The sequence below is a fragment of the Protopterus annectens genome, chromosome 17.part0 (genome assembly GCF_019279795.1).
Source record: "Protopterus annectens isolate FY-2018-M chromosome 17.part0, PAN1.0, whole genome shotgun sequence".
Lineage (NCBI taxonomy): Eukaryota > Metazoa > Chordata > Ceratodontiformes > Protopteridae > Protopterus > Protopterus annectens.
In genome coordinates, this window is record NC_056751.1 from 142,140,907 (window position 1) to 142,157,685 (window position 16,779).

The following is a 16,779-nucleotide window of genomic DNA, read 5'->3' on the forward strand; positions in this document are numbered from 1 at the left end:
CACATGACAGTTGTGTTGTCTGTTAGAATCAACACCTGCCCTGGAAGAAGTAACTCCTTGAAAGCCATCAATGCAAACTGGACTGCTAACATCTCCTTCATGTTGATATGTAGATGCTGTAGTCTGGCAGGCCACTTGTCTTGTATCCACTTTCCATTTAGATGAGCTCCCCAAGCAGTGTCCGAGGCATCTGTCGTTAAAATCTGACTCGCCTCTGGCCAGGTCACAGAGAGTCCCTTGTTTAGGTGACATTCCTGAGCCCACCACAAGAATTCCTTTTGAAGGCAAGGTATTATTTGAATGACAGTGTCCAAATCCTGGCAGTGCTGTGTCCATACATTTTTGAGATACCATTGCAGCTTCCTCATATGCAGTTTGGCATTGGGAAGCACCAGAATACAAGATGCCATGAACCCTAATGCTTGAAGGACTGTCCTTGCAGTCAGCACGGACTGATGAGATAGTTGATGGAAGTAAAGTGACAGACTCTTTTGTTTGTCCGGGGTTAAAAGGCCATCTGGGCTGCTGTATTCAGTCTCACACCCAGAAAGCACATGTCTTGAGAGGGTACTAGACTGGACTTTATTTCGTTCACAGAATACCCCAGGCATCTTAGCACTGCTATGACATATTCCAGATGCTGTAGAAGGTCTTCCTTTTCTTGAGCCAGAATCAGGCAGTCGTCCAAGTAAGGATAGATGTGAATGCCTTGAAGCCTGAAGTAAGCTATCACTGGAGCCAGAACCTTTGTGAATACTCTGGGTCCAGTAGATAAGCCAAAGGGCAATGCAGAGAACTGATAATGAAAATCTCCAGTTCGAAACCGCAGATACTTTCTGCAACCTAGCCTTATAGGCACATGAAGGTAAGCTTCCTTGAGATCTAAAGTTACCATCCAGTGATCTTTGCCCAGCAGAGGTAACAGTTGTAACGTCAACATCTTGAACTTGGGAATGTCCAGATAAGTGTTGAGGATAGATAAATCCAAAATTGGTCTCCACGTGTTCCCCTTCTTTGGTACTAGGAACAGGCGAGAATAAAATCCAAAGCCCCTTTCTGATACAGGGACTGGCTGAATGGCCCCTATCTGGAGTAACTGAGAAACTTGCTTGTGAGCCTCTTTTCTTTGTGGAGGAGGAACATCTGGCATGCCTTTGAAAGGGGGCATTGTGTGGAAATAAAATCTGTAACCGTGATGAATGATATCCAGCACCCATCTGTCTTGAGTGATTAAATCCCAATTTTCTTTGAAAAGAGACAGTCTTCCTCCCAAAGGAGCTGCCAGGCGAGGATCCCCTGGGAGCTGAAAAGGCAGGTCATTGGGTCTGCTTAAAGGACTGACCCCTGCCCTCACCAGAAGTCTGAGCAGGTGAACTCTCTGATCTAGGCCTAAAGAACCTTGAGCCCTGCCCCTACCACGTCTAGACCTACCCCTAGACTGGGAACCATAAGCAGGATATGTCCACCCCTTAGCAGGCCAATTTCTACTAAACTTCGGAGACTGCACCTGCAAAAAATCTTTAACAGTCTGCATAGACTTAGCTTTGTCCTCCATTTTCTTTAAAACTGCTTCCACAGGCGGTCCAAACAACACATCAGACTGTAAAGGAGCATCCAAAATCCTGATCTTAACATGCTCAGCTAAATTCTGATCCTTCAACCAGGCATGTCTGCGAAGAACAGAACTAGTAGCAGCCACCCTCGAGGAGGCCTGAACAGCATCAAAACCACACTGCAAAGAATGCTTACCCACTTGTTCAGACACATGAACCAAATCCAGCAATTCTTTACACTCAATACCTTCCGCCAAAGCATCCACCTTAGATTTCAATAGTGAAAGGAGATAATTCTGATATTTTAGCATATGAAACTGACAATTCAACGCCTCATGGCTAGAGTGGAAGAAGTATATACTTTCTTACCCCACCTATCCAAAGCCCTTGCCTCTTTATCAGAGGGTACAGGATTTTTAACCACAGAAGCTTTAACACCTTTAGGCCCCTGAGAAACAGTTTCTGGGTCCCCTACGACTCTTAAACAAATACTTATGAGCTTCGGGCCCCCTATAATACCTATCAGGCTTAACAGGAGCAGGAGGCAAGGAGTCAGGGTTCAGGAAGCCTCTGCAAAACATCCTCCACCACATTCAACACAGGAGGAATAGCTAAGGGCCTATGCTGGGGTAAAAGAAGAATTCCCTAAGCCTTTTCCTGGAATCAGAGTAATCCTGGCCTTCCCATTTAAAGTGCTCCCTCATGGAGTGAAGAGTCTCTGAAAATGAAAAATCCTCAGGAGGAGAAGCTGTAGGAGTGGAATCATCCACATCAGAATCAGAATAAGTAGGAAACTCTTGTAAGTCTTCCACAGAAGACTCTGAAGCCTGTGAACACTGTTCAAAACTATCAAACTCCTGTTCCACCCTAGGCCTCTTATCAGGCGGGGCATAGAACCTCTAATCAGAGTAATCAAATCTTCTGCCATTTTAAGCATATGTTTCTTAGGCACAGAGCCGAAATGCTAGGAGAAGCCCCACAGAAGCTGAACTTGGCCTACCTCTAAAAGAAGCTTTGGCAACGGAAGGAGAGGCCCTAACTACCTTGGGAAGAGAGGGAAGAACAGTTACCTGAGAAGCCCCTCAGCCTGGCCTACCTCCTGAGAGGGCACATCCTGTAACAGTAAAGTATCTGCCTGAGACTCCATAGAGACTCCTGGCAAAACCTCTGGCTCCCCTGAGCCTTCTAAAGAACCGTCGTCCGGGACTGTCGGTTCCTCACCCTAGGCTTCACTGTTTTGTCCTTGCGCTTCTTGGATGAAGCGGGCGGAGCATCCGGCGGCATATTATAATTACACGCTTCCCAAACACTAACCTAGCACAATCTAGCCTCCTCTTAATAGTGCGCTTGTTAAATCTAGCACAAGAGCGGCAACCAACAACGTCGTGCTCAGGCCCTAAACAAGGTATACACAATGTATGATAATCCCTATGCGGTATCTGCTTCCCACAAGAAATACAGTTATTCACTTTTTCTGACATCCGGTTAAATACTGAGGCAAGAAAAAACCAAAATGTTCCCCAACGGGTTACTTAGCCAACTCTGTTTCGGTCTGAAACTCCGGTTTCGGAAAATCTCAGAACGCCAACCTGCACTCGCAAAATTGCTTCTGCATCGGACCATGCGGCAAAAAAGACTGAGGAAATGACGTCGGTCATGCGCATTAGTACCCTGACGTACTGACGTCAGTCTAAGGCGCCATGACCGACGTCAGCCTTATACTCTGGTATTCGGGCCGACTGGGACGCGGACTATACCCAATAGTCAGGACTGCAGCAATGGAAGACGAAGAACATCCAAAATATTCCCCAACGGGGTACTTAGCCAACTTTGAACTCGGTCTGAAACTTCTAAATCGAAAAATCTCAGAACGCCAACCAGCACTTGCAATACTGCTTCTGCATCGGACCATGCGGCAAAAAAGACTGAGGATATGACGTCGGTCATGCGCATTTGTACCCTGACGTCCTGACGTCAGTCAAATGCGCCCTGACCGACGTCAGCCTTATACTTTGATATTCGGGCCGACCAAGGACAGCGGACTACCCAAGTGTTAGGACTGCAGCAATGTGAGATGAAGAACATCCCTCGATACACTACTCACACACACACAACAACTTTTTAAGAGGAAAAGAGAAGTTTTTATCCAAAAAATATATAAGATAAAATAATCTTAGCTTTGAGGTGGTCCGAGCTCATCAAAAATGATGTGAACGTTGCAGCGGCAAACTAGATCTGAGGTAAAGGCAGAGGGGGATTGTGGGAGTTAGGTTGGTCTCGAGCTTCTTCTCGATGCAGAGCTTTGCCAAGCGGCCGACATGGAGCCGAGGATCGGCTCCGAACCCAGGTGTAAGAACAAACGGCGAGATTGAACACTCTCACATAGTACAGTTTTGTACCTACCATAAATGTAGATGTCCGATAGGACTACCTAACAAATGGGTTGTCCTGCCTCAGGCAGCCCTTCGGTCGGCCGGATTCCAAAGTCTGGGTCTGGCCTCGGCTGATGTCGCACTTCACCCGACGTCATAGCTGCTTGGGTATAAAGGCATCAGCCGACGCCATTTTCCTCAGTCTTTCTTGCCGCGCGGTGCCCAAAGCAGAAGCTGTTCGCAAGTGCCAGTCAGATCCAGAGATTTCAGCTTACCGAAGACTTCTAAAAAGCTAAGTACCCCGTTGGGGACTCTTTCTTGCCTCAGCCGATGTCAGACAAAGTAAATAATTGTTTAACTTGTGGGAAACAAATACCTCATAAGGATTTCCACTCTTACTGCCTTCCTTGCTTAGGCAAAGACCACGACGTATCAGCTTGTTTAGCCTGTGCCTCCTTCAACCGACAGACTCTTAGACGTCGGTCGGAGTTCGCTGAAGAGTTTTTTGGCTCCACTTTTGCATATAAAATGCCGTCGGAGACTCCGACTACACATTTAGCTAAAAAACGCAAAGAAAAGGACCGACACTTACGGCCCGCAGTTTCGGCTGAAACCATGGTCAGGCCTACCGCGAGTGTCTCGGTTTCGGCTGAAACTGAGACCTCGGTTCTCCCTTCGGCCGAAAGCATGCCTCCAATAACCGAGGCCACACAGGCCATAGCTGAGTCGGCTACAGAAATTCCTTCTGAAGTAGCAGGCACTCAAGAGTGGTCTGACACTATTCCGTTGGACATCTCTACTCCAGCACGTGGGGCAGCTAGACCCCCTGCTTCTATGTCTATCAAGGCTTTCTCCAGGGCTAAAGCAGCCAAACTTTCTAAGGCCTTACCTGCAAAAGGCCCCCCTCACAGGCCTACCTCCAGTTCTCAGATCCTCAGCCTTGCTGAGGACCTTATTTCTTTGATCAGGGGATCCCATCCTCACCCAAACAGGGCCTCACAACCCCCTCCTCATAAGAGGCCTAGGACTGATCCCCCTGAACCTCTGTCCTCTGAATATTCCTCGGATGGTTCAGATGATTCAGACATCAGGAAGGCCCGTACTCACCTTATGAGGACTCTGATGCAGAGGATTCCATCCTTTCTGCCTCTCCTCCAGAAGAATTTTCCTTTGGGGAAACCCTACACTCCATGATGGAACACTTCCAATGGCAGGGTCAGGATTTTTCAGATTCAAGGAAAAGGCTAAGGACTTTTTTACACTTACCACAGCATAGGCCTTTAGCCATTCCACCTGTACTTACAGTTGTTGATGATGCATATAAGGATGCCAGTACTACCCCTGATTTTCTTCCCCTGGCCCCTGCAAAGCCTGACAGATACTACAGGGTCCCGGATACTCACTACCACTTGTATAAGGCTCATGCTGCAGACCCAGAAACCATCTCTCAGGGCCCTAAGGGTGTTGCAGCTGCCTCTGCCAAAAACCCACTCCCATCTGAAAGGGAATCTAGAGCATTAGAGAGATGGGGTAAAAAGGTTTACACATCTGCTACTCTTTCTGGGAGGGCTTTAAACTGTCAATTTCACATGATTCAGTATCAGGAATTTTTGCTAGATCAACTGAATAAAAAACTGGCCTCTCCTGAACCTTTAGACCGCAAGTCCCTTCAGGATTTGGTACACAATTCTCAGCAGGTCATTCTTCTGGAGGAGAGGCAGAAGGGATGGAATCCTCTGCATCAGAGTCCTCATAAGGTGAGTACGGGCCTTCCTGATGGTCTGAATCATCTGAACCATCCGAGGAATAGTCAGAGGACAGAGGTTCAAGGGGGATCAGTCCTAGGCCTCTTATCAGGAGGGGGTTGTGAGGCCCTGTCTGGGTGAGGATGGGATCCCCTGATCAAAGAAATAAGGTCCTCAGCACGGCTGAGGATCTGAGAACTGGAGGTAGGCCTGTGAGGGGGGCCTTTTGCAGGTAAGGCCTTAGAAAGTTTGGCTGCTTTAGCCCTGGAGAAAGCCTTGATAGACATAGAAGCAGGGGGTCCAGCTGCCCCACGTGCTGGAGTAGAGATGTCCAACGGAATAGTGTCAGACAACTCTTGAGTGCCTGCTACTTCAGAAGGAATTTCTGTAGCCGACTCAGCTATGGCCTGTGTGGCCTCTGTTATCGGAGGCATGCTTTCGGACAAAGGGAGAACCGAGGTCTCGGTTTCAGCCGAAACCGAGACACTCGCGGTAGGCCTGACCGTGGTTTCAGCCAAAACCGCTGGCCGCGAGTGTCGGTCCTTTTCTTTGCGTTTTTTTAGCTAAATGTGTAGTCGGAGTCTCCGACGGCATTTTATATGCAAAAGTGGAGCCAAAAAACCCTTCAGCGAACTCCGACCGACGTCTAAGAGTCCGTCGGTTGAAGGAGGCACAGGCTAAACAAGCTGATACGTCGTGGTCTGGGCCTAAGCAAGGAAGGCAGTAAGAGTGGAAATCCTTATGAGGTATTTGTTTCCCACAAGTTAAACAATTATTTACTTTGTCTGACATCGGCTGAGGCAAGAAAGAGTCCCCAACGGGGTACTTAGCTTTTTAGAAGTCTTCGGTAAGCTGAAATCTCTAGATCTGACCGACCGGCACTTGCGAACAGCTTCTGCTTCGGGCACCGCGCGGCAAGAAAGACTGAGGAAAATGGCGTCGGCTGATGCCTTTATACCCAAGCAGCTATGACGTCGGGTGAAGTGCGACATCAGCCGAGGCCAGACCCAGACTTTGGAATCCGGCCGACCGAAGGGCTGCCTGAGGCAGGACAACCCATTTGTTAGGACTGCAGATGCATCCTTGAAGGACATCTGTAAGATGCAATCTTTATGGCCTAAGACAGGTAATTTAATTTCAAACTATTTTAAAGTTAGCTGGACTGAGATTAACCCCTTCTCTTTCAGCATCCTTTATTACAATATATGCATTTCAGCAGTTACAATAATACATGTAGATTTCTTCCTCTGTCCTGCAGTACACACGGATATATTTTTAACACAAGCAACTTACAAACATTTTCAACACAAGCATCTGTACAAATCAGTTTGATGTACAAATGGCATGCAATTCTTTACAAAAGTCCAGCTACCTGTGCTGGATCTCAGCTGGAATTATAAAACAACTTCTAACACAATCCCTATTACTACGAAAATAATGCAAAACTGTACCTAGCACCTTAAAAAATAGATTTAAAGCTCTCTTAGATCCAGAATAATTAACAACCCATAAGAAACCTCAGTCACAAAAACTTATGGAAGCTACCTAAACCCTCATTTTGCAGTTTAAAGACAATGTAATACCACTTCACTCAGGTATTATAGTGATGTGACAAAAGAAAACACAATCCATATATTCAATTTATTAATATTTTCCTCTTTAGTACAAATTACTGTTTCCCCGAATGGGAGGCAGTATTTACGTTGCTTGTACAAGTAATCTGTGACCCCTATGTTTCCCTCATTTCTGACAGGGCATGCCACATAAAAGACTAATGAAGGATGCGCACACACTCCTGGTTGTGGAAAAGTACAGTTTTGTACCTACCATAAATGTAGATGTCCGATAGATATGCAACTGCAGTCATAACATATGGGTTGTCCTGCCTCAGGCAGCCCTCGGTCGGCCGGATTCCAAAGTCTGGGTCTGACGTCGGCTGATGTCGCATTTCTCTCAGACGTCAGAGCGGCTGGAGTACATAAGCATCAGCCAACGCCATTTTCTTCAGTGTTTCTTGCCCCAGATGCCAGGTGCCCTCCAAGGAAGGCTGTAATCAAATTGGAAGACAAAAACAGGATTCCAGACAAATAAATAAGCAATAAACAGATACACCATAACAGATATCCCCAGCTAAGAGAAACAGGGATAGGAGTGGACCCTAGGCATAGAGGTGTATGGAGGGAAATCGACTGCAGTTGCATATCTATCGGACATCTACATTTATGGTAGGTACAAAACTGTACTATGTCCTTCAAGAATGCAACTGCAGTCATAACATATGGGTAGAATACCATAGCTTAGCTGGGGGAGGAGGAATGCTCTAGGAAAAAGATGGTGTGGCAATCAAACCCTGCAGGACTGCCGAAGCAAAGCCTGCTCTGGATCTGGAGTATAGAGGGAGATTGTAGTGTTTGGAGAATGTATGTACAGAGCTCCATGTAGCAGCTTCTAGAATGTCCTTAGTAGGCACCCCTCTTAAGAATGCTGTAGAGGTGGCTGTAGCTCTGGTGGAATGTGGTCTGACATTGGCTGGAACAGTCTTGCCATGAAAGGAATAACAAAATCTGATGCAATGTCCAATCCATTTTGAAATAGTCTGTTTTGAAATTGCTTTTCCTTGGACTGCAGCGTAAGCTACAAAAAGTTGTTCAGACTTCCTACTGGTCTTGGTTCTGTCCAGGTAGTATCGAAGTTGTCTGTGAATGTCCAAGGTATGTAACAGTCTTTCCCCCTTGTTCTCAGGATTGGGGAAGAAAGCAGGCAGATGAATAGCTTGATTTAAAGAAACCCTAGATACCACCTTTGGCATAAAAGTAGGGTTGGTCCTTAATGAGACCCTGTCTCTGTGAAAGATTATGAACGGTGGAATTGCCATTAGGGCCTGTAGTTCCGAAACCCTTCTTGCTGAGGTAATTGCCAACAGGAAAGCTGTCTTCCATGAGAGAAATTGCAAGTCGACTGAAGCTGCTGGCTCAAATGGAGGTAGAGTCAGTTTTTCTAGGACAAAGTTGAGGTCCCAGGCTGGCACTGGAGCCTTTCTTGGTGGCTTAATGTTCTTGATTCAACTGAGGAATTGCCTTAGCAAAGGATGTGAAAAGACAGGCGGATCAGTGTTATATCTAGCTGAAATAGCTGAAGCATGTATCTTTATGGAAGAATATGAGAGTCCATTCTGTAGAATATCTGCCAAATATTCCAGGATGAGTGGGATGTTCAATAATGATGCATCATGTCCCTTGCTGGTATTCCAAATGCTGAATCTCTTCCATTTTGCTAAGTAAACCTTTCTGGTGGATGGTCTTCGAGCCTCTGTTAATATCCGCTGAACTTCCTTGGAGAGATAGATTGAGGTTATTCATGGGATCTCCCAGGCTGTTAGCTGCAGTGTCTGAAGGTTTGGATGCACTGTTTTGAAGTTGTGTTGAGTCATAAGTAGGGGCCATTGGGGAAGGGCCCACTTCTTGGTGTGACATATGCTCCGTAGTAATGGATACCAGTGTTGTCTTGGCCAGTCTGGAGCTATTAGGATCCCCTTGGGTCTCTCTGCTTTGATCTTTAGTAATACTGAGGTCATCAGTGGCAGAGGTGGGAATGCATAGATTTTTAGGAAGTTCCAGTTGAATGAGAGAGCATCTATTTTCCAAGCTTGTGGATGGTATGTCCTTGAGCAGAATTTTTGTAGAGGTGGAAGCTGAAACACCTTTAGGTCCCTGAGAAATAGTTTCCAAATCAACAGTATGGGCCCTGAATAAATGGGAATGTGCTTCTGGGACCCTGTAATACCTGTCTGGCTTGGCTGGAGCAGGAGGAAGAGAATCAGGGGTAACACAGGAGTCAGAATATAAATCATCCAAAAGATCAAGCACAGGAGGAATAGCTAAGGGCCTGTGCTGGGGCTTTTTAAGGAAAGTTCGAAGGCGCTTTCTGGAATCAGAATACTCCTGGCCTTGCCACTTGAAATGTTCCCTCATGGTATGCAGAACTTCCCCAAAAGAAATATCCTCAGAATCTTAATCTGAAGGGATAGGGTCAGAGGGTTCAACCCGGGGCCTCTTATCAGAAGGAGGCTGGGATCCTCTCTCAGGATGGGCCTGTGAACCTCTAATCATAGAAATTAAGTCTGCGGCCATAGTCATGATTTGTGTCTCTGGAGTAGGCTGAGGTAAGGCTTTAGCAGTAAGATGCTTGGTCTTGCTGGCTGCCTTAGCCCGAGTGTAGGCCTTAATAGACATGGCCATAGGAGGCCCGGCAGCTCCACGTGCAGGAGTGACCTTATCTACAGCAATGGTCTCGGGCATTTCCTCGGTTTCAGTATCCGTAGGAAAATCTATAACTGGCGTCGGAGTGGTATCCGGAATCGGAGTCGTCGGTAATGGGGTGTCTTCGGTTCGAGCGGTGGAATAACCGTCTCAGGGGGAACCGGAGCACTCGCGGTAGGTTTTGGCGTGGAGTCGGTGGTAGACGCGGGCCGAGGATGTCGGTCCCGGTCTTTTCGTTTCTTGGGAGTTTGCGATGTCAGAAGTTCCGACGGCATTGTATAAGCAAATTTTTCATCGAAAAAATCTTCAGCGAACTCCGCCCGGCGCCTGAGAGTGCGCTTATTGAAGCGAGCACAGGCTACACAGGCCGAGATGTCGTGGTCTGGGCCAAGGCAAGGAAGACAGTAAGAGTGGAAATCCTTATGAGGTATTTGTTTACCACAAGAAAGACAATTGTTAACTTTTTCAGTAATTTCTGACATCGGCTGAGGCAAGAAAAGGCCCCCAACGGGGTACTTAGCTTTTTTGATGACTTCGGAATCGAAGAATACAGGAGCTGACCGACCGGCACTTGCGAACTGCTTCTGCTTCGGGCACCGCGCGGCAAGAAAGACTGAAGAAAATGGCATCGGCTGATGCTTATGTACTCCAGCCGCTCTGAGAGAAATGCGACATCAGCCGACGTCGGACCCAGACTTTGGAATCCGGCCGACCGAGGGCTGCCTGAGGCAGGACAACCCATATGTTATGACTGCAGTTGCATTCTTGAAGGACATTGCGTGTTTTTCTTCCTTCTGTCTGTGCACTCCAATGAGGGGACATACAGACCGACTTACTGTGCACCCTACACTGTAGTTCCACCCAACACTGAAGAAAACCTCACTACTATGTACACATTCCTCCAAAGTGTTCCAAAAAAAGCCACCAACTCGTTTGGAATACACACATCTTTTAACATCTATACATATATTCTACAGTTTTAACACTATCTAACTCTATACAGCAAGCTTTTACAGTTTTTTACATACATTTTTACTCCATTATTTATATGATTTGATTGTTTACATAGTGTATGTCTTTTTAATTTTTATTTTCAAGATACTGTCAACTGATTGGATTTGACACAGATGTATCATTATTTAAACAACAGCAGCAGTTACTGTAGTATGTCTGAGAAAGCAGAGAGGACTCTGTGAAAGGGCTCACGTTTTATACATTTTTACTATTCCTCCAAAGTGCACTGAGCAACTACTGACAACAGCAAGATGTCTTTGAATCAAGATGCTGTCAGTACCAAGGAAAAGGTGATCTCTAACATGCCTTAGGTAAGCAAAGTAGAGGTAGCCGCAAAGTAGAGGTAGCCTATGACTCAAGCTGTTTCAGTATTAGTCTCCTCAAAATCAGAGGATTCTCAGTATGTTGGCTGCAGTGTGTGTGTGTGTGTGTGTGTGTGTGTGTGTGTGTGTGTGTGTGTGTGTGTGTGTGTGTGTGTTCATGTGTTTCAGATGGGTAGACGCAGTGGTTGTAAAACACATCTGCAATTAGAGCAATGAGTTGCAGTACAGGGTAAAAAACAGATACAGATGGAAGAGAATAAATGAATCTTACAGTCAAAGGACAGTACATCAATGAAGAGAGAATTTTTTAGGGAAAAAAAAATAAACCCAAATAACAGTAGGCAAGATCATCGGTGCATTTCAGGACAACAACAGAATGATCATACACCATTTACCTGTTGTACATAAAAACATGTACCCTGCTGGCTTGAAGTGCAGATTCAAGGTGCTGTTGTAGTGCTTCTGTTGATAAGACATTGGCGCCTGGTTCCAAGGGAGTCTGAATCATAAGCTGGGGGTTAAACATTGCCTCCTCTCCCATCTTTTGTCGGGTGTAGTTTAACTCCTGGCTCAGTCTTCCACCAACTGACAAAAGAAATATTAACATAATAATGTATGCATTTACCAATTCAAAACTGCATCAAGAGGCACAAGAATGAGGGTTTGCATCACATGTAAATATTACTCCAGCATGCCCTCAGTTTTGCAAGATGAATTAAGCATTTACTTTTCTCATATGAATGAAATGTCAGCTGTCTATTTTTTTTTTGCAACCAAATCAGTCTCCTAAATGTGACCTGAGGTTTGTCATAATGTGGACAGGTAAAAAGTACAGTTTTGTACCTACCATAAATGTAGATGTCCGATAGGCATGCATCTGCAGTCCTTACAAATGGGTTGTCCTGTCGTCAGGCAGCCCTTCGGTCGGCCGGATTCCAAAGTCTGGGTCTGGCCTCGGCTGGTGTCGCACTTCACCCGACGTCATAGCTGCAGTTCTTCGGGTATAAAGGCATCAGCAGACGCCATTTTCCTCAGTGTTTCTTGCCCCAGATGCCAGGTGCCCTCTAGGAAGGCTAAATTTGGATAAATGCAAATGGTTCCAAATTGTAGAGAGCAAACAAAAAATAAGCATGTATGTACATATACACAAACAAATACACCATAATAGATTCCCCCAGCTAGCTACAAGATGGGCAAATACCCTAGGAGTACCACAGAGGGGAAGGAGGGTGGGTAATCCTGACTGCAGATGCATGCCTATCGGACATCTACATTTATGGTAGGTACAAAACTGTACTATGTCCTTCAAGGATGCATCTGCAGTCCTTACAAATGGGTAGAATACCACAGCCAAACTGGGGGAGGAGGAGAAATAAGATTATGGTGTAGTTAAGATCCCTTGCAAAACAGCAGTGGCAAAACCTGCTCGGGATCTGGAGTATAAAGGTAAATTATAATGCTTGGCAAATGTATGCACGGAGCACCAAGTAGCAGCCTCTAAAATGTCTTTGGTAGCCACTCCTCGTAAAAAAGCTGTGGTAGTGGCTGTAGCCCTTGTAGAATGAGGCCTGATGTTTTCTGGAGTTTTCTTCCCATGGTAGGAGTAACAAAATCTAATGCAATTTCCTATCCACTTAGAGATTGTTTGTTTTGAAATTGCTTTTCCTTCCATTCCTGTTGCATATGCTACCAGTAGCTGGTCAGTTTTTCTATTGCTCTTGGTCCTGTCCAGGTAGTAACGTAATTGTCTATGTACATCCAAGGTATGCAACAGTCTTTCTCCCCTGTTCTGTGGGTTGGGGAAGAATGTAGGTAGGTGGATAGCTTGATTTAAAGATACCCTGGAGACCACCTTTGGCATAAAAGTAGGATTAGTTCTCATGGACACTCTGTCTTGATGGAAGATCAGGAAGGGCTGTACTGCCATTAATGCCTGTAGCTCAGATACCCTTCTTGCTGAAGTGACTGCAAGCAGGAAAGCAGTTTTCCATGATAAGTACTGTAATTCTGCTGTTGCTTCTGGCTCGAAAGGAGGGAGTGTCAACTTTTCTAGCACAAAGTTCAAGTCCCATGCTGGTAATGGTGGCTTCCTAGGTGGCTTTACATTTTTAATCCCTCTCAGAAACTGCCTGAGCAGAGGATGTGAGAAGACTGGAGGATCCAAGTTGTATTCTGCTGAAATAGCTGATGCATGAATCTTAATGGAAGAATAGGACAGGCCGTTGTGGAAGAGCTCTGCCAAGTATTCCAGGATGTTAGCTATGTTTACCAGTGACACATTCTCTCCTTTTGCAGTACTCCAAATGAGATATCTTTTCCATTTTGCTGAATAATTTTTTCTTGTTGAGGGTCTGCGGGCCTCCAAGATAATGTCTTTAACCCTTTGAGATAAATCTGGGTTATTTGGTCTTATGCAATGTTCCAGGCAGCCAGCTGCAGTGTTCTCAGGTTTGGATGCAGGGTTTTGAGTTGTTCTGTGTTAACAGCAAGGGAACTAGGGGCAGAGGCCATATTTGTTCCCGAGACATACTCCTCAGTAATGGGTACCAATGTTGCCTTGGCCAGTCTGGAGCTATCAGGATGATCCTTGGACGGTCTTCTTTGATCTTCAATAGCACCTTGTGCATCAAGGGAAGAGGTGGGAATGCATATGCTGTCAGGTTTTCCAACTGAAAGATAGGAGTCCACTTTCCAAGCAAGTGGGTGGTACGTCCTTGTGCAGAATTTTTCAGTTGGTGATTGTGTGGGGATGCAAATAAGTCTATTTCTGGTAGTCCCCATTTCCCTGTAATGGTTTTGAAGATGTCCGGATGCAGCATCCATTCGTGGGCAACCGTGGTAGTTCTGCTTAGGATGTCTGCTAGTATATTTTCTTTTCCTGGCACAAAATTGCTTGTAGCTGAATGTTGAAGCTCAGTGCCACATTCCAGAGGTCCATTGCCATCCGGCATAGAGGGTATGAATGTGTGCCTCCCTGTTTGTTGATGTACCACATAACTGTGGTGTTGTCCGTCCTTATCAGCAGTTGACCCTGTCGAAGAAATGGTCTGAATGCCTGAATTGCCAGTTTTACTGCCAGCATTTCCTTTTGATTTATGTGTAGGTGCAGCTGGTCTTGAGTCCATAAGCCTTGTATGCACTTGTCCAGCATGTGTGCCCCAACCGAGGTCTGAGGCGTCTGTTGTGATGGTCTGGCTTGGTTGAGTGCTGTGGAAGGGCAGTCCCTTGTTTGATTGACAGGCCTGAGCCCACCATTGGAATTCTTGTTTCAGGCATGGAATTATTGGAATTTGGGTTTCTAGGCTGTGCTTGTGCTGAGACCATAAATTCCTTAGGTACCACTGTAACTTTCTCATATGTAGTCTGGCATGTGGAATCAATATTATGCAGGATGCCATGTAACCCAGGGCTTGCAGGACTTTTCTTGCTGTTAGCTGGTTCTGCTTTGTTAATGCCATGAAGTACAAAGGGAGTTGCTCCTGTTTTTCTACTGTCAGGAATGCCATTTGTTTTGATGTGTCCAGATCTGCACCCAAGAAAGTTATCCTTTGGGATGGTATCAGCCTTGACTTTTTCATATTGACTGTGTATCCCAGGGCTTGTAGTAGATGAATGACCCTTTCCAAATCTTTTGTTAATTTGTTTTTGTTGTCCGCTTGTAACAGGCAGTCGTCCAGGTAAGGGTAAATTTGAATTCCCTGAAGCCTGCAATGAGCAATTACTGATGCCAGGCATTTCGTGAATACTCTGGGCGCAGTAGATAAGCCAAAGGGCAATGCTGAGAATTGATAATGCTCTGATCCTGCAAGAAATCTGAGGTATCTTCTGCAATTTGGTCGTATGGGGACGTGCAGGTATGCCTCCTTGAGATCCAGAGTTACCAGCCAAGACTCCTTGCCCAGCATGGGAAGAAGCTGCTGTAGGGTCAGCATTTTGAATTTTGGAACAATGAGGTATGTGTTTAAAGCGGACAGGTCGAGAATAGGTCTCCATTGGTTTTCTTTTCTTGGTACCAGGAAGAGTCTGGAGTAAAATCCTTGCCCTTGTTCCATAGATGGTACCCTTTCTACAGCTCTCATCCTTAGTAAGTGAGTTATTTGTTCTAGAGCTTCTGTCTTCTGATTTGGAGGTAGGTTTGGCATTCCTCTCTTCCTTGGTAGAGTATGGAAGTGAAACCTGTAACCTTGGTCTATTGTCTGTAAAATCCATTTGTCTCCTGTGATGTAATGCCAGTTTATTGAAAATAAGGCTAGCTTCCCGCCTAAGGGTGCCTCTAGTTGTTCCCTGGTAGGCGGTGCCAGAACCATGTCACTGCGATTGTCCTGTGGAAGTGGTGGTGGCTGGATCTGTGGCTGTACTTCGCTGGTTGTTAGCCTGCCACTGACGTCCCCTGTAGGCACCTCTGGATTGACCCTGCTTCTTGAGCGCCTATTCCTGCCTCTCGAGCTCTCGAGGTGTCTGGAAAGGACCAATTCTTGGAAGGCCAGTTCCTGCTAAACCTTGGAGGCTGGACCTGCAAGAAATCCTTGACTGTCTGGACAGATTTTGCTTTCTCTTCCACTTTCTTCAGCACCTGCTGTGCAGGGGAGCCAAACAAATTGAGCTTATCCATGGGAGCATCTAGGAGCTTTGATTTAACATGGTCTGGTAAGGACTGCTCTTTTAACCATGCATGTCTTCTGATCACTGTGCCAGTCATGGCTGATCTAAAGGAAGCCTCCAGTGCATCATAGCCGCATTTTAAGGAGTGATTACTGATCTGCTGAATGTTATGTACCATTTCCTGTACAGATTTTTTGTCTAATGGTTCATCCGAGGACAGTTTTTAGTTAATTGGTCTAACATAAATTCCTGATACTGAATCATGTGGAATTGACAGTTCAAGGCCCTAGCTGAAAGAGTAGCAGAAGTGTAAACTTTTTTACCCCATCTCTCTAAGGCCCTAGATTCCCTTTCAGAGGGGAGGGGGTTTTTAGTAGAAGTAGCTGTTACAGCCTTGGGTCCCTGGGAGATAGTTTCGGGATCTGCAAAAGGGGCCTTATACAAATGATAGTGTGTGTCCGGAACCCTGTAGTACCTATCGGGCTTAGCAGGGGCCGGAGGAAGGGAATCAGGAGCAGTACAAGCATCATTAAAAGCATCATCCACAACAGTAAGGACTGGAGGAATGGCTAAAGGCCTATGCTGTGGCAAATGCAAAAAGGTTCTAAGCCTTTTCCTAGAGTCTGAAAAATCCTGGCCCTGCCATTGAAATTGTTCCCTCATAGCATGCAAGGTTTCCCCAAAAGAAAATTCCTCAGGCGGAGAGGCAGAAGGAATGGACTCTTCTGCATCAGAGTCCTCATAAGGAGAAAAGGGGCCCTCTGGAGGGTTTGAATTATCTGATTCATCAGAGGAGCCATCAGAAGAAACTGGCTCAGGGGGCTCTACTCTAGTCCTCTTCTCTGGAGGTGGGTGAGAGGCCCTGTCTGGATGTGGTTGGGATCCCCGGATCAACGAAATGAGATCCTCTG

The 16,779-nt window shown here is 45.9% G+C and overlaps 1 protein-coding gene across 1 annotated transcript in view; it reads right to left on the minus strand.

Annotated features, from left to right (window-relative positions):
- The window catches only part of PTCH1 (patched 1), a gene marked incomplete in the record, with an annotated part of 1,119,051 nt that overhangs the window by 969,796 nt on the left and 132,476 nt on the right, over window positions 1-16,779 (minus strand). Inside the window, 1 exon segment of the mRNA XM_044059325.1 lies at window positions 11,662-11,851. Coding sequence (XP_043915260.1) covers window positions 11,662-11,851 — 190 coding nt within the window.